This window comes from Anser brachyrhynchus (genome assembly GCF_964034855.1).
Source record: "Anser brachyrhynchus genome assembly, chromosome: 21".
NCBI classification, from domain to species: Eukaryota; Metazoa; Chordata; class Aves; order Anseriformes; family Anatidae; genus Anser; species Anser brachyrhynchus.
Genome location: NC_137714.1, coordinates 9,011,112 through 9,033,788, shown reverse-complemented (window position 1 = coordinate 9,033,788; position 22,677 = coordinate 9,011,112). Strand labels below are relative to the sequence as shown.

At 49.2% G+C, this 22,677-nt stretch overlaps 1 protein-coding gene across 12 annotated transcripts in view; it reads right to left on the bottom strand.

The window, feature by feature from the left end:
* Window positions 1-22,674, bottom strand: part of CAMTA1 (calmodulin binding transcription activator 1) — a 375,482-nt gene extending 352,808 nt beyond the window's left edge. For 10 of the 12 annotated variants that reach the window (XM_080563929.1, XM_080563940.1, XM_080563939.1 and 7 more), the window contains exons 1-2: window positions 22,556-22,674; window positions 18,634-18,727 (exon numbers count right to left, since the gene is read on the bottom strand). In XM_080563929.1, the coding sequence (XP_080420055.1) occupies window positions 18,634-18,700 (67 nt within the window). In that variant the 5' untranslated portion in view covers window positions 18,701-18,727; window positions 22,556-22,674. Of the gene's footprint in view, window positions 1-4,247; window positions 4,498-18,633; window positions 18,728-22,555 lie in introns of those variants that run through there. The other 2 variants (XM_080563935.1, XM_080563932.1) reach the window with 1 other exon arrangement.
* Between the last annotated feature and the right edge of the window lie 3 nt (window positions 22,675-22,677).

Genomic DNA, 22,677 nt, shown 5'->3' with positions numbered 1-22,677 from the left:
CGACTTCAGTAAAAGGCCTTTGACAACAGAAATGCTGGTAAAATTTAAACGGCTGAAATTCGGCAAAAATTCTGAGATAAAAGAGCGCACTAACCTGAGAGTCAAACTCTGCTTCTTCACCGCGACAGTCAAACCTGACCGAGAAAGACAGCAGCATGGCCAGCGAGGCACAAAATCCACAATCCATCACGTTTATGGTGAGCCAAGACTCGTTTAAGGAAAAACGTTATGCAACGCTTCCACAGAGGGAAGTAAATAACCGCTGTCTGACAACAAAACCGAGAATGCTTTGTTTTCAAAAGGTACGTTTCCCAAACAGTTAAGTACTCAATAATATCTGAGGCTTAATTCCTTATTGTTCGTATCAATAAGGAAACCTGAACAGCTGCCAAAATCCCCATTTACTCCCCCCATATGCTTGGAGAAAAAACCACAGGTTTGTGGAAGGTGGGAACTTCCCCAGGCAAGCTACGGCAAAATGGCAGATCCAGCTAATTCCACAGCTAATGCCCTAAAACCTCGTGCTCCGCGATATTAGAAACTAAATAAGTAACGAGAGCAACACAACAAAACTTCCACAGGAAAATAGATGTTTAATTTTATAATCTTCAGTCTGGTGCCAATCGCAGCTAGCAAGTGGAACGATAATTACCCGTGGTTGACCACGGCAATTTCAGACACGGGCACAAAGTTCTGCACAAGGGCACAAAATTCACCCACCGCAGTGCTGCCTTCCTCCTCCCCAAACGAGGCGGTCAAGGGAAGAGCCCCGGTTTAACACACATGTTGGCAGTCAGCTCCAAGTAAGTGATGGGCCAGACAGGCACCAAGAGGGCGGGATTTTGCACAGACACGCGAACACCCCAAGAAATCGCTCCACAGCAAAAACCAGGCAGAAACGCCAAATCACCAGAGAAAATGACGATTTAGATCCCACGTCTCAAGTATCCCGACCAAAACTATCAGCGCAGACCCAACGCCCATACTGCTTCTTCATCCTTTACGTGCACATTCACTCAAGCACGTCAAAACTCAAATCATCCTGGGACCATTGCAGGCATTCTTGTGGAAACACCTTTTCAGTTCTTCCAGCTCACATGGGAATCACTGGGAGAAATTCCACCTAACGACTTACCCGTTTATCGACCCAGCCTGAAGTAACAGACAGGAAATTCAACAATCGTCTACAAACTTAGCAGGCATAACAAATAAAAGGGACAGCTCCTGAGCCAGATGCACAATTTGAGCACAAGGGCACGATTCTATTTTATCTTGAAGTTAATAGTTTCAGATATTGGTTGATTAGAATAAACAGAAATTTAAAAGCAGGTTCTCTCTCTCTTTGGGTTCTTCTCAATTCAAACTTTTTCTGCCCCCTGCTTTTTTTGAAGAGGACCACTTGCCCCGAGTCCAGAGCCCGCCACACCCGCTGAGAGGGCATCTCCCAGGCTCGGTTCATGTTCCCATTTAAGTTCAGAGACACGGAACACAACGAGAACTGCAGAAGCCACAAAACCACTGCCGCAAGGAGCACGAGGAGCTTTCAGCCACTGGGGCCGATGCTGGCCTGCCCAAGGAGACCAAAGCAGGAACCCACGCGAGCCCCCCAAGACGTGGAGACCCCTCCGGTGTTAGGCGCGGAGGTCACAGGCTCCCTGCGAACTCGCACCTACAGAGGTTTTTCTGCTGCCAGCCCTACACCAGAGTTGCTGACTGGAGCGTGACAGGGAAACTCAAAGACCGACAAGGTCTGCAGAACAGGCTGTCGCAGTCCACAAGGCTCGTTTTTACTGTACCACGGTGGCCGGATCGAAACAGATTGCTCCGCAAACAAAAGCAGGGTTATTCCATACAACTAACCTGCAAGCTTTTTGTTTAGAATATTAAAAAAAAAAAAACATAAAGCAAATTGCATCCCTCTCCTCAAGCATCAGTATTACTGCTGAAGCACTTGTCTTGACCCCCGCTTTAACACCCTTCCCATTTAACGTTCTGGCAGGCAGTTTCAGTCCAAGGGACGAACGGCTCGTGCCCCGACACACCACGGAACTGGGTCACGCCAGGGAGCTCTGCTCTGCGCGTACGACAGGGAAAGCGGGCGCTGCTGGGGAGCTGGCCTGCGGAAGGCTCCTCGCTCCTGTGTCCTACGCAGGTCCAGAGAAGGGACCCAGCTGTTAGTTAGCTAAGTCAAACACCTGGCCACAACAGCAGCCTTGGCACGTTTAAATGCTGCCCATAAGGGTCCCTTTGCCAGCAGCTCGCACACAGCACTGCGTTAGAGGAGCAAATGAGGTCCCAATGCTTCAAGAAACAAAAAAACTTCAGCAGAGTACCAAAAATTAGTTATCCCTAAGGAACACAATAAAAGTTGCATTAAATAACAAGTGTAAAGGTCAAATTACCTTTCAAGTCAAGGAGTGCTCATCTGCACGACTCCAAAGCCATGGCTTCATCTGCATATGACTGAATATACAACAGCTGTGCTTTACATAGGAAAAGTCATTGTGCATTAGCACAGAAAGCCCAAAATGAAAAGAAATCAAACCTGGGTGTGCTTTTGGTGACAACTAAAATTTCAGTTTTAACTACGAAGTTAAGATAGAAACTGATTCGTTTCTCTTTTCCACCAGATTTATCCAGTTGGCATTTCACTACTTCAGCGGAGTTAATCATTTTTCTCAACGTAAATGAGGAAAGAATGAAGCCCAGGGTTCTCCAGACCACAGGAAAGATAGAACTAATGAATTTGGAAGCACCAAGAAGATTAATAAAAGATGAAGCTGACAACATGCTCATAACCACCACTACCATTTAAAACCTGCATTTCTGTAGAGCATTGAAGTTTCATCGTGCTGGACAGAGTACATGCAAAAACCAAACCCAAGGCGGTCACGGCATGCGATCCACAGCTCCTCCATTAGAAGAAGCAGACCAAAAAAGGAAATCCCAAAAATACTTTGAGTGAAAATTCATAGAAAGAGGCGGAGCCATAACTCCTATCCTGAGAAGGGGATTCCTGGTAAAAAGCGCAGACGGGTGAGAAGCAGGCAAATAAACGCTTGCTCCAGCGGGTGACAACAGCCCCGCGTCGGCCACGGGCGGCGGAGTCACCGCGGTACCGGCACGGCGGGCGCTCGCCCGCCTCCTGACGGCCCGGGGGCTGAGGGGGCCGGGCGCCCAGCGCCGTGCAGCGGGACCCGGCCCGCGGGCCCGGGGCAGCCCCGGGAGCCCCCCCAGGGCAGCGGCAGGAGGTCTGCGGGTGGCCACGGGGCCCGGCTGGGGCGGCCCTGCCTCGGGTTAAAAAAAAAACGGGGGGAAGGAGGCGCAGCCCCGGGGAAGCGGCCCCGCCGCCGCCCGCGCCCCCGGGGCCCGGCACCCCCGTGCCGCCCGCCGGGCCCCGCCGCCTGCCCCCGAGCGCCGCGGCCCGGCACCGGCGGAGCAGCGCTACCCCCTCGCGGGCGGCAGCGCCGAGCGCCTGCCCCGGCCCCGGCCCCGCTCCGCGCCGCCGCCAACTTTCGGCCCGAGTTGGGCGCTGCGGCTCCCGCGGCGGCTCGGGGCGGCCCCGCCGGGCCGGGGCAGGCTCGGGCTGGGCCGGGAGAGCCGTGCCCGCCGCCACGGCCCCCGCTCACCTCGGCGCGCCGCCGCCGGCCGCGCCGGGGCCTGCGGGGCCGCCCCTCGGGGGCCGAGCCCAGCCCGGCCCTGCCCGGCCGCGGAGGCCCCGGGCGCGAGGGGACCACAGCGGAGGCGCCCGGCTCGTGACCGGCGCGCGCCCGCGGGGCACGTGCGCGGCCGGCGGGAAGAAGGCGGGGGGGGGGGGGGGGGGGCAGGCGGCGGGCACGGCGCACACCGGAGGCGGCGCGGCCAGGCCCGGCCCGGCCCGGCCCGACGCGACGCGACCCCGAGCGGCGGCGGCGGCGGCGGCGGCCCGGAGCGCCGCGCCCTGCGCCGCCCGCCCCGCGCCGGCCGGGCCGCGGCAGCCTCCATGTTGGCGGCGGCGGGCACGTGCCGGCGGGCGGCGGGAGGCGTGCCCGGCCCGGCCCGGCCCGGCCCGGCTCGGCCCGGCCGCCACGCGGCCTGCCCAGCCCGCCGCACATGGCCGCCCGCCGCCGCCCGGCCCCGCGGGGGCGCCCGCTGCCGCCCGAGCCGTGGCTGCGCGGCGGGGGCCGCGGCGGGGGGCGGCGCGGGAGGCCCGGCGGCGGGCGGGCGGGCCGGGCGGCGGGCGGGGGGCGGCCCGGCGGCGCTCTCACCTTCCGGCTTGTTCTCGGCAGCCATTTCCCCTCCGCGCGCCACATCCTCCTCCGCCTCCTCGCCGCCGGGACCCAGGCGCGCGCCGCCTCCTCCCGCCGCCGCTGCCGCCGCCGCCGCCGGGCCGGGCCCCCCGCGCGCACGGCGCCCAGCCCGCGCCGCCCATTGGGGGAGCCGGCGCGCTGACAGCCGCGGCGGCCAATGGCGGCGGCCGGGGGGCGGGCGGGCGGAGGGGCCGGGCGCGAGCGACGGCGCGGCCCGCCAATGGGCGCGCGGCAGCGCCTCAGTGACACGCGCCGCAGCCACTCGCCGGCCGCGCCGGCGGAACGAGGGGGGCGGGGCGCGGCGCGTGACTGACGGCCGCGGCGGCCACTCGCGGAGCGGCCCCGCGCGAGCGACGGCCGCGGGAGCCAACCGCGGCGCGCGGGGAGCGGGGCCCGGCGGCTGACGCACGGCCCCGCGGGCGCCGGCGGCCAACGAGCAGCGGCCGCCGCCGGAGTGGCGGCGCGCGGGGCCAATGGGGCGCGAGCCGGGCGGCGGAGGGCCCCGCGGCCCCGGCGCCGCCCATTGGCTGCGGGCGGCCCGGGGGCGCCGCCCCCCCGCGCCCCGCAACCCCAAACAAAGGCGCGGATTGGCGCGGCGGGCGGCGGCTCCGCCAATCCCCGCCCAGCCCCGCCCCGCCCCGCCCGCGGGAGGTGCCCCCGAGCCCGGCCGGGGGCCGCGGCCCCTGCCCGGGCCGGCACCGGGCGGGCGGGGGCCGGGGCAGGAGCAGGGGAGCGGCCGCCCCGTCCTCCCGCAGCAGCGCGGGCCGCGCCGTGCCGCTGGCGAGGCAGCGCCGCCGCCGCCCCCGTCCCCCGGCTCAGCGGGGCCGGGCTCCCCTCGGCTCCTCCGCCCTCGCGGCCCCCCGCAGGGCAGGCCGGCGGCCCGCCGCACCGGAGAGCGCGGCCGCTGCCGGGCCTCGCGGGGCGCTGCAGGGCACGGCCTAGCCCCGGGGGCGCGGCCCAGCGCCGGGCCGAGAGCTGCGGACCGTGCCGCGTCCTGAAGGCGGAGCGGGGCCGACCCGAACGAGCAGCACCGGCCCCGCCGTGCCCGCAGCCCGGCCCGGCCGAACGCACCGAGGGGCCGAGGCTTGACCCAGCGCGTCCCCGTGACCGAAACGAGGGATTTTTAACTTTTAAATCGGAAGCTGAAAGCTGAGGCGTTTGCGGAGCAGGCGAACCGCCCCCGGACGGCCCAGGCTCAGAGTTTCAGGGGCTGCGCAGCGTTTGCGGTCAGCGCGTGGTAGCGCCGCTGCCCACCCGCACCTCTCCGCCTGCCCTGCTCGCACCGCCTGCCCGGCTACCGCTGTTCTCGAAGCTGCTGGGAGGGGAGCGCACGCCCCCCGGCAGTCTGTCCCCAGTTTTAAAACTACCGACAAAACACTATAGCACGACAAAACACGATAGCACTAACAGCTATCTCAGGAACGGCGGCGGCGATCTCTGTTTCTCTGGGAGCTTCCCAGCAGCGAGGGTTCTGCCAGGCTGCTCCGCAGAGCAGGAGCGCTGCAGCCATAGCGGGGCGCTCTGCTCCCACCAGGAGCCTGCTGGAGGGCTTGCTTGGATCCCCTTGCCCAGGGGTGTGCTACGAGTTAAGGCATCACCCGAGGGGGACAGGCTGGGGGTCTGTAAGTCAAACAGCTCTCGGGTGGCTCCAGGCCCATTGCCCCCTTTCTACACAACAAACGTTATCACGGTGCTAAGGATGTCAAGAAGGCACCCGGGGCAAGAAACCTTTGCAAGCTTTGTCAGACATTGTGTAATCACGGCCACAGCAGTCATGTCACTGGGCTCCATCTGTCTCACAACTGTGCAGTTAACACGGAGACAAGAAAAGAAGATGCCCCAGCTGCAGACTGCTGTGCAGGTCTTGGGAACCAGAGAGGGCAATGAGAGGCAGAGAGCCCTTAAACACAAATCAACGCCTTGGTGATCTTGCACGAGAAGTGTAAGGTCCATGCAGAAAAGCATCATCGATGTAAAAACTGGAAGCGTGACTTGTGCCACAGGCAGACCCTTTACATACCAGCTCTAGTGCTCTGTGCCTGCAGTCAGATCCAGAAGCAGGACACGATCTCCCACGACATGGAGCACACGAATGCAGAAGGCAGCCCATGAAGTGTGGGGACAGGCGCAGCTGACCAGCAGCTCAGGGAAGGCAGCTGGTCCCCGTGTAACGCGCTGTCCTGCCGGCTGAGAGCAGGACTGCAGGTAATTCACGAGGCTCTTGGCATCGCGAGCTCCAGGGCTGGGCCCATCAGCTTCTGCAGCCCTGCAGCAGAGGTGCAGCAGTGTTGTTCAGCTCAACCTCATGCTGTTGGCCCGCTGCTCTTCTTTTGTGCTGAGGGATTTCCACAGACCTGCGTAGTTTTCTGAAGTGACCTGCTGCCTCGGGGTACCCATGAACAAAACACACAGCCCAGCTGCAGTCCTGAGCTCGCTGCAAGGTAAGCCTCGCTTCAGGAACATAATGGTCAAGAGATCAATGCTTAGCCTACCTTCTTAGAATTGGATGTCAAGGAGCTCTTGCTGTAAAGAGTCTCCCAAGAAACAAAGTAAATTGTTCTGTCCTTTTAAAAATGGAAAGTGCTTTGGAAGAGTGATATGTTATTTGCCTGGCTGAGTTTTCTCTCCATCTCCGTCAAAGCTTGAAGAGTACTGGCACTTCTGCCTTCTCAAGCAGAGCTCAGTGTAACTGGACCACATCTAATGCCTGCACAATGCAAATGAAGATTGAAACGGTTGTTTCCTTTGATGTGACTAAATGCTCAAAAGGGATATTTTCCCTTAGATTCTCATGAGAGTGGAACTTGCTTAAAAAGACCTGTTGGTTTTCTGTTTTTGTCAAGGACTGAAGCCATTCCTGAGCTAAGGCAGAAGATGAGTGTGGTAGGATGGGTCTCTTCTAAGACAGAAGAAAGGAAAATTCCTTTTTCATATTTTCAGCAACTGTTAATCTCATGGAGCGTGAAAGGCACATTGATACAAAGGCTCTGGAATGGCACGCTCGCCCCTGACAGCCCAGTATACTTTGTACTAGCAATGCACACAAATATTAATGTATTGATAGGATCAGCTAGAGTAATTGTTTCGATGTTCAAGATATCCTGGCAGGATACAGTTGCCAGGTTGGCAAAGAGCTATCATTTTCTTGAGTTCTAGGCAATGTCTCTCTCCTTGGATATTCTTCTGAGGTGTTCCACACGCTCGGCAGAGATGGGAGGTAGTTATACAGTTGGTGCTCCTCACAGTTTGCATTAGGGCAAAAAAAGGAATATTGGATTAAAGTAGGTACCCCTCTACAGTTAAGAGAGCTTCCTGATGCAAGTATCAGACCTTTAGATGACATCTTATGAAGACTGAGAGCTGTCCCACTTGAACTCATCCCCTGCTATAAGACTATCTCACAAGATACAGCTGTGCCCTGGTAGATTCCATCAGGTGTACCTGTGTGTAACACACAGAGCATGCTGCTGCTTTGACCTATAAACAAGATTAAGGTTTTTAAACTGGTCACGTGCTATGAGTAGATACTTCTCCTACTGGCTTTTTTTTTTAAAAAAAAACATTTGATAAGCAAAACCAGGGGTAACATTCTATCTAAATGGAATACCAATTTGAAAAGACTGCCCAGAAGACATTCCTTGTGGTAGCACTGAGCGGGGGTTAATCCTGCTTTATTGGTACAGCGATCTGTTTCCCGAGGATGAAAGCTACTCATGTAGCCCGGTTACATTTGGAGACCTAAGCAAGAGCATAAGGAGCAGTTTCAGCATACATTTATTTCTGGCAGGTCCCAGCATGCGATGCCAAGTAATTCCTGGCCTACTCTAGCACCTGTACAGTGCTCCACACGGAGCAGCAGGTGCCAGTGTCTACCCCCTGTGGAAAGACCTGACTTGCTATCCTTTTCAGCGAGAGATGGGTGACTCCGTGAGTCAAGCAGCACGGTCTGCAGTACTTCCAGCCTGCTAATCCTGTCCAGCTGTCTCTTCCAACCCAGCTTATCTCCAGGCACGTCCAGTCTCCCACCCACGATTAACATCAGACTGGTACTGGGAAGGGGCATGAGCCTCCCCTTGGATATTCAGACCAGATTACATAGTGAAAAGGAGTTGAGAGAAAAGTAGAGCTAGTACATATCTTCATTTAAAAGATTGTCACTTTGGTACCAAACACAACAATGACAGACAGCTACTCGGACTCTGCTTTGCAGATGCCAGTGCTTGTGGCTGCAACACAAGCAGGAACCCAGGATACTCCCAAGCACACAGGTAACAACTGTTGCCACAAATAGTCTTTCACTTATTTTCAGGGAGGCCAGCACGAACATTTATTTCCGTCAGAGCCCTCGCTGCATTGTTCGCTTACATACTCTTGAGAACAAATAACCATAAGGTACTCCACATGGGGTTAGACCTTGAGATCACCCAGAAACATAATTAAATGCAAAATCAGCTACATGTGTGCACAAGTGTCCACCTCTTCCCTCTCTCCAAAGCTGAAGTAGTTCCTTATGAGCTTCTATGGCTCATTAGAGTAATGAGGTCCATGTGGTCTGATTGACAAGGTTGTTTAGGACACCAGCTGCCTTCTCTCAGCCATTACAAATCTGGGGAAGGAAGAACGTCCACTTCACTAATTTATAATAGCTCCACTTCTAGAAACTAATGCAACCTACCCTGGCTCTGGGGTAGAGCGCAACTGCTCCCAAAGACTTTACAAAGAACCTGTCTGGCTTTCTAGATCCTTCCTGGTCTGTAAAGACAATAAGAACTTGTACGGGTAAAAATGAATCAGGCATTTTTAAGGAATTCTTGAAGTAGTGGTTGACCTCTGCTATATATGGCTAAGGAACTGTTTTTCTTTCTCAGTATAAGCTTTTACACCAGAAGGAGAAAAAGTAATAAACTGAATCTTAGATACCTGAAATTATGTAATTTTAACATTAGCATATAGCTTATTACAATGTGTTCCACGTAATATTACTGATGCAGTTTGAATATCAATTTTCAAACATACCAGCAAGTCACAAATATTTTCATTTAACTCCTTGAGCAATCGAGTAAGAAAGAAGCCGTCTCTAAGTGTGGATGGTATTTTTCAAGCTCCCCAGCTCCCCACTGTTTTGAAAAAAATCAACGATTTTACCACTACAAGGTGCTGACCCACAAAACATTCTGTGCATGTATGGTACAGGATAAACTGACTCGGTCTTACTCGTCCGTGGGCACAAACACACAGTTACCTCCAGCAGATAAGCAGCAAGAATGTAGATGTGCTAGGCGTTTTTGCAGTCTCAATCAAGAATAATTTTTAATGGTATACTGATAAAAGCTGCTGCTATTCTGATTTTGTTTATTCTGTTTAAGAGGGACGTAAAATACAAAGAAGTTCCTTAAAAAAAATCTTCATTGTCCTTTCATAGCAGATGTGGGTATGGCTTGGTTAATTGCGTTAATGTGATGATTTGGCATGCATAGTTATATGCAGAAGTAAAACTGTAAAGAATATATTCAAATACCCTGTTATGGATATTCAGCAAATTATATGTCCACAGTTGCTATGGCAAGCATCAAAAGGAAACAATTCAGACAGTTATAATAACTATAATGACAATGTTGGAACCCCATTTCTTTTGAATTGTTTGCACAAAGTTGCTCCATGATTTAGAAGCAAGGAACGCTAAGTGTCCTTACAAAAAAAATTCTTAAAAGTGTGAATAGAGATGTTTTAAAAGCCTCATGACGACAGAAATTAAATGTTTTTGCTTTTTCCTCTCTCCACCTACAGTAGCAAAAGCTGGTTTTTCCTAGGGAAAAAAAAATTTAACCAAGTCAACACGTTAGCATAAATCCAATGCTACTTCACTGTATTTGAAGCACAACTGCCAGCTGGCTAATGGAAATTTATACCAGACAAAATCAAAACACAATGCCAGAGCCTAAGCCACTTTAATGGACCTTGGAGGAAAGATGCTTTTGCTGGGCAAAGCCTCAGTAAGTTTTTGTAGATATTTAAGCCAGCAGTCCTAACACTAAACATTGTATTCACCTGTCTAACCAAAAACAACAGCAAAAATGCTTTTTTCCTCTACAATGGCACTGAGTCCAGGTGAAAATTAAGCATCCAACAGGGCAATTTGCAAGGCTGGAGCCCCGTTTATTCTGGTACGACTTCAAACAGCTTCAGAAGTGACTTACATGGGTGCCAACCTTGAGCATTTTGCTGCTGCCAGCAATGCCAGGGAAGAATGCCTGCCGTGCCACGTGCTGAGGCACGCTGCTGCTACAAGCCCAGTTGTGTCTTCCTCTGTTGTCCTTGGAGCTTCATTTCTCCACTAGAACAGGGCAGATTCTGTTGTCACTCTGCTGCGCTACAGACACCCTAAGCACCCTGGTAGCGCTAAGAAAGTAACTGTTTTGCTGTAATATACACTCGTAAACCAGTTAGAGGAGAAAAAACTAAAATATGAGGTAAATTAAGGCTTCCAACTAAGGGGATTTACCAGCAAGTCACCATAAAATTCAGATAATTTATTTTTTCAATTCTGCTGCAACTTTCTCCAGTTCTTCTGGACTAGCTATTAGAAATTATGTCTCAAAGATTAAAGAAAATGTCTATTGACCATTATATCAAATCCTAATTTTAGCCAGAAAAAAAGAAAAGAATAATTAGGCTGTGATTTACTCTGGTAGTCAACTTACATTAACAATTTTTCCCCGTTTATGTAATTCTGGCAAAATCAAATAATATATACAATGCTCATAAATGCTGGGCTAGATTTAATAAAGACAATTTCCTACAGTATATTCAGAACATTTCTCTTTGATTTCTGTTATAATAAGACAATCAAGTTATTTAGTTTAAGGGAGAAATATGACTGTCATCCATGGTGGCTTCAGTTATAATTTTAGGGCAGTCTTCACTAAGGTGCACGGAAGCATTATTTATTTATTTATTTTAAAGCTGTCAGCATCCTGGAACAAGCTGTATGCACTGGCTGCTACTGTTTGGGAACGTTTTTCCTGCCACATCTAAAACCGCAGCTTCTTATTGCCTAAGAAGCAAGACTAAAGAGTAAATCCTACAATCAGTATAGCAACACTATCCTGCGTTTTGCTGGGACACAACTAGCAGTGAATAAACAGACTCTGGCTTGGGACTGGCCAGGAAATGCTGCTAGACAAATGTGGCAGCGTCAGCTCATTGCACCAAGAGTGTGAACAGAAACCCGTGCAGTAACCAATATTACTAGAGGAAAAGGACAGGACATTTTCCACAACTCATATTTTATCTTCAACATGTACAAGATGCTGTAATCTTCAAGTTAATTCGCTATCAGATCCTAGTAACAGCTGAAGCAAATATAATGAGAAAGTATGTTAAGTCTAAGATCCCTAAAGGTATGTTCCTAAATTTCTGTTCCTACTTTTAAACAAATACCTTTTCCAGGATACTTAACTCCTCGGAAATTGGACTGCTGCCTGCATTAACTGAATAAAAATGGATTTAGGACCCAAACTTTAGTCACCAAGGTATGAAAACATCAGCCTCAGGCACCGAAAACAGACAAATGAGTAATGGAAGACGACAAACAAAAGAACTGAAGAAAGAGAAAATTGATGATGGGAGCAGAGAGGCAGAAGGTGTTCAAAGCCACGTAGATTCAGGAACTGAAAGCCGGAGGGAAAGTCAAATTTAACTGAGTCAGTCTGCTCCCAGGGAACTTCTGATGGCAGCGCTGCCCTTTGCCCAAAAAACTGTCCTGGAGTTACCAAACAAGTCTCCATTCACACACAATGCCCTTAATAATGTGCTTTAACATTTGGTTAGGCCCAAAGTGGTCCGGTAGTTGGACCTGATGATCCTTGCAGATCCCTTCCAACCGAACTATTCCATTCTAACATGGAAACATCAACAGACAACAACTCAAGGTTTTCAGTTAAAAAGCATTATTGCTGAAATCTTTATCTCAAATCTTCAAGAGACTCAACCAAGACTGGGATTCTGCCATGCTGTAAATCCACAATGAGAAGGAACTTCCAATTATAATAAATGTTTATTTATGAATAGATCATTATTTATGAATAGCTAAACCAAATGGAAGCATAATTCCAGTATCACAAACTAGAATCAATTGCGATCTGCTTACAGCGGTACTATGGCAGTGCAGCCCTTCAAATCATCTCTTGGGTGCCTGTCCAGTACCTCATTACACAAAACCTTTCTTCTCTGTCATTAAGAATATGACATAGTTCCTCTAAAGAAAAATGATTTAGTATTTTCTCATTAGTTTTACCTATAGAGCAGAGTTTTCATTCTAGATTTGACTAAATCTTGTCTTTATAATTAAAACAGTTCTTTCCAATATGACCCATGAGAGTTACAAAGAATGTGAAATATATACAAGCAGTACTCAAAAGATGTAGAAATAACTAGTCCTTACTTAGATGGTTTCATTTGTGAGTTCTTGATTTTGCTCTGAACCACCTCCCTTGGTAGCAGAGAGAAAATTAAGATGTAAAGGACTAAAGAATGCAGAAGAACCCTATTATTCAACAATACAATTTGCTGCTGATTTTCAGTTGCTAAGACAGGTACGTCAATTACCTATAGAATCCAGAGCGTTAAATACGAAGTATTTCAGCCTTGGACAGCACGAAGGCAAAACGAGGAACGTGAACCTGTCAGAACTGCAGAACTGCAGGCAAGGACAGAATATCCCTACACAGATTACTGTTTTTATTGAACCATAAACTGAAATAAGATCCTTATGAAGTGTCACTTTCAGCGTTAAGTGAAATGCATTATTTTTTGGCAGCATCAGTCTATATTTATCTGAAGGGCTATTTGTCGGGAAATTAATGCACAGTATCTCCCAAAAATATAAGTTAGCATAACCTCATCTGAATGTTTACATGAAGTACATGAACTTTTCTTCATCCTCGCTTACTTCCATGAAAAGCCTGACACGCACATTTTACAAGTTGCTCCAATTAACCACAACACTTTCATTCTCATTGTGCCGAAAAGACCAACGCTGAGCAACGCTACGGCACTACCCAAGGATTAGATACATACTGCCAACTCACCTAGAGTAACCACAAAACGAAGCTTAAAATAACTTCCACTGATTCCTTAGAAGGGGAGACAGGTTCAAAATTAGCAAGAGCTCCTAAACAAAAGGATTATGCATAAAATTACTTTTTAAACTGGTAACAGAACTATTAATATTAGAATTAGCTTTTATACTTGGAATGACATCTTTCAACTTCCATCTTTAATTAAAAGGTAGAACCCGTGACCGAGTGCTGCACAATTTAAACTTCCTGCTTTAAAAATAAGGAACTTTAGAAAAATATTAAAACTAGAAGTTCATCTTTCTGTATGATAGCTAAGTGATCAAAATCAACTGAAAATACAAAAACTAAACAGATCTTAGTCACGGTGATTAGTATAGTATTAATGAAATTGGGTAGTCACCTGGATCACAATCCTGAAGGGCACATTTCTGAAACGGATCTGCAAGTCTCCTTATGAATTTAAGTACAGCCCAAGGACTGCAGTTACTTCTGCTGCATTCAGCATTAAACCCTTACAGTTAAGGTCAAAATCTGGGGGATGAAATCATGCTCTTAACCTCAAGTGTCCACCACAACCCAAACACGGGTGTTTCACATGAGCAATACAAAGGCATAACTGCCAGCATGCAGTGGTTATTTGGAAACCACCTAAGCACGCTGCATAAGGTGGAAGGCCTGCTGGAAGCACCAAGTACGAGACTATTAAGCCACTTTACCACCACAGATTTCAAGATGGACTGAGAAGGACGTGCTGAGCTCTCCTTCCTTTGCTGAGTCTGCAGCTGAACACTACCTGCTCTGTGCTCGAGCTCTGCCAGTGCTGTGGGCTGTGTGTCATGCAGACAAGCATCGCGTCTCTCTGATTTTAAGAACGGATGTAATTTTACCCCAACTCTTTACCTTGGAGTCAGGCAGAAAACATTTTGGACTTTTTACATGACGCAAGCCCTAAAAGGCATAAAAGAAAGGTTATGCTGCTGTATAGACCAAAAGCATTTAATTAATCCCAACATGTTCAGTTCTTTGGGAAAACATGGCACAGCAGAACCTCATCCTTATTGAACTAGACTCTCGGAGTCGCTGTACCTCAGTGACAGCTTTTCCTCCACAGATTTTCAGAGGAGCCACATAGGTACTTCCACTAAAAATATGTTTTCTATGGGCAATGGTGATTAAGAAATGCTGAGAATACAGTTCCTCCTTCACCAACAACAGCTGGTGTGATGGCATTTCGAGAAATATGTCCAAGATCATCAGTTGGAGTTCTTAACATTTTCCTGCTTGTGCACTAATTCTACGAAAGCCCTTATTTACTAAACTATTATAAACAACTCATTAGCCACACCAATGCTGTAAAGCAAGTAGGGCATGAGGGGTAGATATCCACCACCTACCACAGGAAAAGCTGCATTATCTGTCTGTAAAAATACCTCATTTATTTTCTGCCAGTCAGTTACCAGCTTTTATTCTAGGAGTAGCATCTTCAGTTAGGATGAGTATGGATGGAGGCAGACAAATAACATTGCAGATATTAATATACTCAGAGTGATTTCACAGAATCAAAATTTCAACTTAAAATGTTTTCAGCAGTGATACAGATAGCTTACTTGCACAGAGGGTGCTTGTATGGTTCATAGCAAGTTTGTCAAAAGCATAAGATTGTCTATGGTTCATTTGAGGAATTAATCTCTATTAGTCAAACGTATCTATAGTTTCTAAGAGGAAAATCCCACGCAAAAGCGAAGAACCCACACAAAAGCAAAAATCCATGGAGCCCCACTTTTTAGTAATAACTGTAGTAACAGCCACTGATACGTAAGTCCTTACTAGAAGGCACTGATGGGCCCGTGGAATATTCTACTCCAAACTGAGTATTTCAAAGATATAGGAATTCTACTTGCTCCTCCTCCAACCGTCTTGTCTTTGACATTGATGGCGAGGTCTTCAAATACAATGACTAAGAGATTTTGTCTGACAAACCACTTACAGAAGAGGAACGATACTGAACTTCAAGATCAAAGTATGAGCGAGTCACGTTCCTTTCTTGTGTGCTTGCAAGACATGGGCTAAACATTAACATAGTATTAGGCACTTGGAAAAGCTCCACCTGCATTTGAGTAAAAGAATTTGCATCAAGTGATAAGGCAAGGCCACGCAACCCTGAACTGCTGGATGCAATTCTCTCTTAGATAAGTGCCCTCCTTTACTAGCTTGGGAGCTTTGTCTATCAGACCATGTCACCTGAATGACTAACAGCACACTAACTCCCACTGCTGTGATCTCTCTCCAACTCCAGCAAGCTAAGCGTTAGCAGGAGAGTGAGCAAAATAGAATACATATTTCCCAGTGCTCTCCTGCAATTGAAAACCTGAATGCTGACAAGACTGAGGGGGAAAAAAACACACAGGCTAGTCTAGGAGGCAACTGTCTATCTTCAGGGTCATATAAAATACCATGTGCTGGAAAAAAGAAGCAGCAGCAAGGAATTGGCAACATCAGAAGCATAATGCCCGCAGAAGCGATTATTCTGATGCCAAATCTGGTCCTATCTGAGCTTTCCAGCCACTGCTGAGTTAACAGCACGTGCAGCAAGGCCGGAGCTGGCAGAGATGATGCTGAACACAGCTAGAGGCCACTAGACACCTTAAAGCAACAGTGCCAAGCATCTTCCTTGGGCTAAAGTTTAATGGCATGAATAGTGAAATTATCTGCATAGAGTGCTCTTTGTCAGAGCCACAGTGAGAACAGTGAGAAACAACTCCCCGTGCCTTGTTTTTCCCATTGCCACAGACTGCTCCCATGCAGGACTCGTGGGGTGCTGTGGTCCGCAACCGAGCCATGCTGGATGGACTCCAGGGGCCAGAACAGTGAGCAAGAGGAAAAGGGAACAGCCAGAAATCACGGCCCTGGGGAACCAGCACAACCGTACGGACACAGCTCCTTGCCAACACCGAGCATGCTCCAGGTTTAGCAGGCTCGCGGTGAAGAGTTTCAGATCTCAGAGAGTGTAGCAGATTTACATCACAGTTTATACACACAGCCTAATAACATACCGACAGCCTTAACATACACATGCAGAAGAAGGAACAGAGCTATCAGATCTGCCAAAATATGGATTGACAACAACAACAATTTGCCAGTTCGCATTGTAAGTATGCCTGAATTTTCAACTCTGAAGTTATTATATTAAAAATTAGATCATGTATTTTAACTATATGATAGCTTATGCATGTTATGACCATTTTAAAAAATAACGTACTTCATATATTCTTTACACAGCATTTCAAACATGGGTTACATTTCCCAAACTGCATAGGACAAAATAGCACATTTTCACTAAATGAACTGAAACTGGTATTGTTCCTCCCCTGTGACACCACATTGGCTAAACATAACAAGGATATTAGCACTTCCTGCAGCATCCAGAGCATCTCCTTAACATGACAAAAATGGTAAAGTATTTTAACTAAATAGAGGGAAAAATAAACCACAATGCTGAGCCCAAATAACATTCTCGTTGACACAGTAGAAGACTTCTTCTCAGAGAATTGCTCTGCTAGAGGTAAGTTGGTGACTGACTTTGGAGAGGGAAGAGCTGGTAAGGAATACAGGCTTTCCGCTTCCAGCTACAGTCACAGCTCAAAATCCAGAGTACTACGAGTGGAAAATGGTATCTAAGTAATTCCTGCGTTTTTTACCTTCAAAGTATAAAAGGCAGGCTTTCTATCAAGCTCTACACGTTCTGAAAACAACTTCTTGCAGATGAAAGCAATGCCCTAACACCAAGCTCTGTCCCCATGCCAGGTTCTCAACACACTTGGCTGAAATGATCCAAAGGTACTGAAAGCACTGGTTTAAGCTATGCTGCTGCAGGAAACTCACTCTAATGGGAAACAACAAGGTGTCAGAGGACAACAAAAAAACATCTCCCTTGCCAGACACCCAGTGTGCATATGGAATTATTGGATTTTTCAAAAGATTTTCTAGCAATACGAAGCTTGAAGAAATAATATCTGACACTGTCAAAACTGCACTAAAGATCTTCAAGAAAGGCTGTGTGTGATGTTCAAAAGCCTTAATCCTGCGCTGCACAATGCTCTGTGACAGGCCATGTCTTGACTGGAAACAGCTTAAACACATAAAAATTACAACTGGCACCAACACATACTATAGCAAATTCCTCCTTGATTTTTATTTTGAAGAAATTTCCAGCAGAATAGGTCTGTTATTTATATATCAAGCATTCACACATCATTCTGCTGCTTGTACTGTGAAGATCTTCTGCTTGCCACAGAAATGCCCTTCTGTCCCATGTACTTGCTGCCAGGAAGAGCTGAGAGGCAGGGGACAACAAACATAATTGCTACAAACCTGGAACGTTTTCAATGAAAATGTTTGCATTTGACTTTTTGAGGAAAGTCTCAAGTCAGGCTTCCACAAACAAGAATGAAAATATCTCAGGGAGAGCTACACTACTAATGAAGATTTTCTTGCTTCCTGTCAGCTGTTTCAGCCATTTCTGCTGCCATTAGATGAAAGTAACCAAGGCCTTTCTACTGCACGTCTCTGTGCAGGTGTGATTAAAGCTGCTTCTTACTTCCCAAAGTTCCTAAGTGGACTACCACGCCTCAGTCACAGAGAGCGTTCCTCAGAATGAAAGAACCAACAAGTGATTCCCTTGGGCATCTCAACAGCATTAAACACAAAATGCAGTAAAATACATGAGAGAAACAAAGTTATTTAGTCCTCATGAAGGCAACTTGTTTGCAATGCATTTTGAACATTTTAACTGTAGTTATCTGCCCAGGCTTTAGTCATAAGTTGGTACAGCCAATCCCTGCACTCAACTGCCACGTTAGGAGAACAGCACTAACGGATGCAAATTAACTGGTTGGGTTCATCTCATTTCTTTGTTCTTATCATAAAATATTGCAGCAGACAACCTAGGATGATTGCTAGACTAATTTTGTAGCGTCAGCTGCAGGTCAGGGTGAGACAGGTGCTGGATCTGCAAGCGCGTGCGTGCAGGGACACATATGCAAGTGTGACAGAAGCTTGTCGGTACAGAACAATGCAGCTTTGGGGAAGGCCTGAGCATATAAAAAGTAGGTCAGGAGTGAGAGGTGTCACTAAGACTTTATGCAGAACTGAGGAAGAGGAGGGAATTCAGAAAATTCAGTTACAATTTGAAGGGATGTGTCATTGCCTCGTGGGGGAAGGTAACACATGGCTCCAAAATGCACTCAATTAGCTGTTCCTTTTACCTTTTTGTTCTACCCAGCATTTCTTCAAGAGCACTGTCATCTCTGGCTTTGGCATCCTACTCATCATCTACGAATTCATGTTGCCGTTTCCTTCCTGAAAGGAAAAAGTCCCATCGTCAGTCATTTGCTACACACAGGAAAGGACAAATTTGACACTGTTTTTGCCACTGTTTGAGTTTAAAGATCACTGGTCCTTGAGCAGATAGTACTGCAAGTTACGTTCTCAGCTACAGTGCCATTCATCCAAAATTCTTTGATCAGTCTGTGTTGACTCTAGAAACTTACCCCAAATTTACCTGTAAGCAGCTGAAAAGCAGCATCTCAGACCTGCCTGGAAGGAAGGAACAGGGCAATGACTCACCCAGAGTAAAAAAAAACTCCCAGAAACAAGAGAAACTGGTGCCAAGCAAATGTCTTTATTTTATAATATTCTGAAAGTGTTAATTTATATGAAACAGAAGCAATACAACACTGAGAAAACACACTTATTGTTAGGAAAGTCTCCATTTCAAATCACACAAGCCAAATTAAAAATAAAACTAAACACAAGTGTACAAAGAGGAGACAAAAAAATCAATTTTCTCAAAGAGATAACATGAGGGACTCCCTCAGGGGTTGGCAAATTCTGGAAGAGAGAAAGAGATTATATTTTATGGGAAGAGATTCAATAACCATTCTTTTCCCATAAAGCTAGTGATGGAGGATTGTCACTGCTCCATAGACACACCGTGCACATTTCAGGACAACAGCAACAGAAAATCAATAGCATCTTTTATACGTGAAAAGACATTATCTCTATGGACTCCTAATACTAACAAATGGGACCAAAGCAGACCTTTACTAAAATTTAGTAGTCACCATTAATCTAACTGATAAGAGAGAGGTACAATGCCAGTCTAGATCTTCAAACGCTTTGTATATTTTGTGTGTGTGTTTGTTTTGTGTTTTTTTTTTTTTTTTTTTTTAAGAAATAACTCTGAATGAAGCTTCACCCTTCACTGAAGCCAAAGAGCCCCCAGTTCACACTACATTAAAAGTCTAACAATGTTGAACCCTGCCTCTGTTACACGAAATCCCCACTGGCATACATTTCCTCTCTGGCTGATGGCTGTAATCAGTAGGAGCTTTATCAGGTGGTAATTTGACAGCTTTGACAAACTCAGCTCAATTTATGGCATCTTCTAGATTTCCCCTCCACTGACCTAAGATAGAACTGAAGTTAATATTAGCAAAACCACTTTGAGTGGGGGCAATTTTCCAACGATGACTACGTGATTCTCGTTACTAAGAAAACCTGCTAACCAAGGCCTCCTCACCTGCACTCGTCACTCTCACAAGACTTAGGAAGATGGTTCCCCACCCAGCCCGCCAACTTAGATAAAACATTCACTAGATGGAAGGTCACCGTTGGTATCTCTGGCTCTAAAGCAGCAGAAGTGAATCAGTTCTCCTGGAAGACCTCTGATCCTTGTAGCAAAGTCATTAGCATCCCAGAGAAACTTGTGTGGATGTTTCCCTTAGCTTAAAAAAAAAAAGTTAGCTCCAATAACAATTTCCCATAAAGGGACATTCAAAGTTCACTGCCCTCTTTTTCTCCATGCAGGACTGTTCATTGGTGTCCAAGCTCAGAAACATGGGGACTTCAAACACCCTTCAAACACTTCCACACAGACCACACAAGTCCTCGTGAAGGACCTTCCCAAAGACCCTTTTGAGCACCTGACTTTACCATTGCTTACCCAGAACAAACACCTAACCCTGGCTTACGACCTTAAGCTAAGAACAGCAATGGTCAGCATCATACCTTTCTAGGTACAGGCTCAATCTCTTCTGAACAAAGTGCATACTTTATAGGCAGAAAATAAACTATCTAGGATATTAAAGCTCGGAGGCGGTGAATAACAATGAGCGTTCCTTTAATTTGAATGGTCTGGTCTAAAAAGGAACCAAAGCAATTATGTCTGAGGGAGGAAGGTACCAATAGATTGTGACCTTTGGAAAATGCAAGAACTGTATCAAGAAACTAGTAAGGCTACTCACGATTTACAAAAGGAACATGCTAAACACACTGGAGCAGGAGCCACAGCATCACATATCTGATAGCACACGGGCTTGCTAAATCCAGGATCTGATTTCTGGGATCTGCTGCTCTCATCACAAAGACTGCATCCCACATGGCACCACAACGCCTTCTTATGCGGTGTCAGGAAGCTGCAAGTAGCGCCATGGGCAAGGGAAACACGACACCCTGAGCCAGAACTTGGCACAAATAAGTACTTATTTTTTCTGCAAAATTGCTTTTTTGCTATAGAAGTAACTTTTCCTCTACTGTAATTCAAGGTTTTAAAGAGCTCTCTCCACATGCTTAGAAAGCACAGTTCATATTTAGCTCGCTAAAGTCATCTTTCTCTCTCCCTATATGTCCCTGCCAAGATGTGACATCTGTGGACCATTCCCAAATAATTCCCCTCAATCATCTGTGATGCACGCAAAACAGTGGCCAGAGCTGGCAATGAGCAGCTGTGTCTTTTAGGAAAGTGTTAGATCAATCTGGTAAGGGGCAAGTCTCCCAGTAACTTTGCCACTAACATCCCTAAGGACTGCACAACTCCCAGATCACGTTAGAAAAAGAGCGCAGCTATGACAGGACCAAAAGCCATGGGAAAGAGGACGTTGCCATGGCGATTTACATCCTCAGAACTCGAGTCTTCTTTGTATTTTTGCATAGACTCAACTTCTAAACCACGTGGGAAAAAAAAGAATCTACCAGGTGGGTTCATTCAGGAAAAGCATGCTGCCAGGTGATTCCCCTGCAGAACCGACGCGTTTCAACGTGGCTTCTGAGAAAGTGAGCTTTTGCAGACCTTGTTCTAACCACTGTATCTCAGCTACTGTGAGCGCTGAGGAACTTCTGTAACACAATCAACGCTTCCTTGCTAACTACCTTAGCTCAGAAGAACTTGTTAAGCATCTGTGCAGAACTTTGGAATGGGAAAACAGTTTTAGCTTCATACTAGCCTGTACTGGTGTTAATAAGAGGCCTTCCAAAAGCTCCTCAAGCAGGGAAGGGCTCTAGAGTCACTCCATGATCACACGAGCATCAAATACAGCCGTGGGCAGCACCCCACCAAGAGCAGCAAAGCTCCCACGCTTCTTCCCGGCCACCCCATCACGGCGGAGACGCCAACAAACGCCAACGCTGCCCGCGGCGATGCCTCACAAGGAGGCGCGGTGCACGGCACCCCCCAGAAGCCCTGCCCAACGCCGCGCTCTGCTCCCCGGGCTCGGGGGTCGCTGCCCCCTTCCACCTCGCTGCCGGTAACACCGCGCGGGTGCCCCCCGGCGGCTGGCCCGGCACCGAAGCTCTCGGGAGGGCGGCGCGGCACGGGGCTGCTCGCCCCGCCGCCAGCCGTGGCAGCCCCGCGGGCCCGAGGGGAGCCGCCGCGGACCGGCACCGACACAGCGGCGGGGAGAGCTGCCGGCTGCCCGCCCCGTCCCAGCCGCCCCCCACCTCTCGCTCCCCTCAGCGCCCCGGGCGAGCGGCGGACCCGGCCCCACGGCGCGGCGCTGCTCGGACGCCGGCCGGCCCCGCGCGCCGCGGGCGGACGGACGGGATGAGGCGCCGGGGCCGCCGAGCCACCCGCGGGGCCGGGCGAAGGCGGCGGGGGAGCGGCCCCGCGGCGGCCTCACGGCCGCCGGCCCCTCGGGGAGCGGGGTCCCGGGCGCGGGCCGACAGCGGCGGCGCCGCGCGGGCACGGGGCCGGCTGCTGAGGGGAGCGGGCCCGGCCCGCGGCACCGGGGGGACGGAGCGAGCGCGGGGGGAGACGCCTCACGTGCAGGGCAGCGCCGCCTGCCCCGCGCGGCTCGGAGCGCGCGACCGGGGCCGGGGCCAAGCCCAGCCCGCGCCGCGCCGAGCACTCACCGCGGAGCCCTCGCCCGCCGCCGCCCGCCGCGCCTCACGGCTCCCCGGGGCGGGGCCTGGCCGCGCCTGCGCACTCGGCCCGGCCGCCCGCCGCCCCCGGGCGCACGCGCGGGCACGGGGCG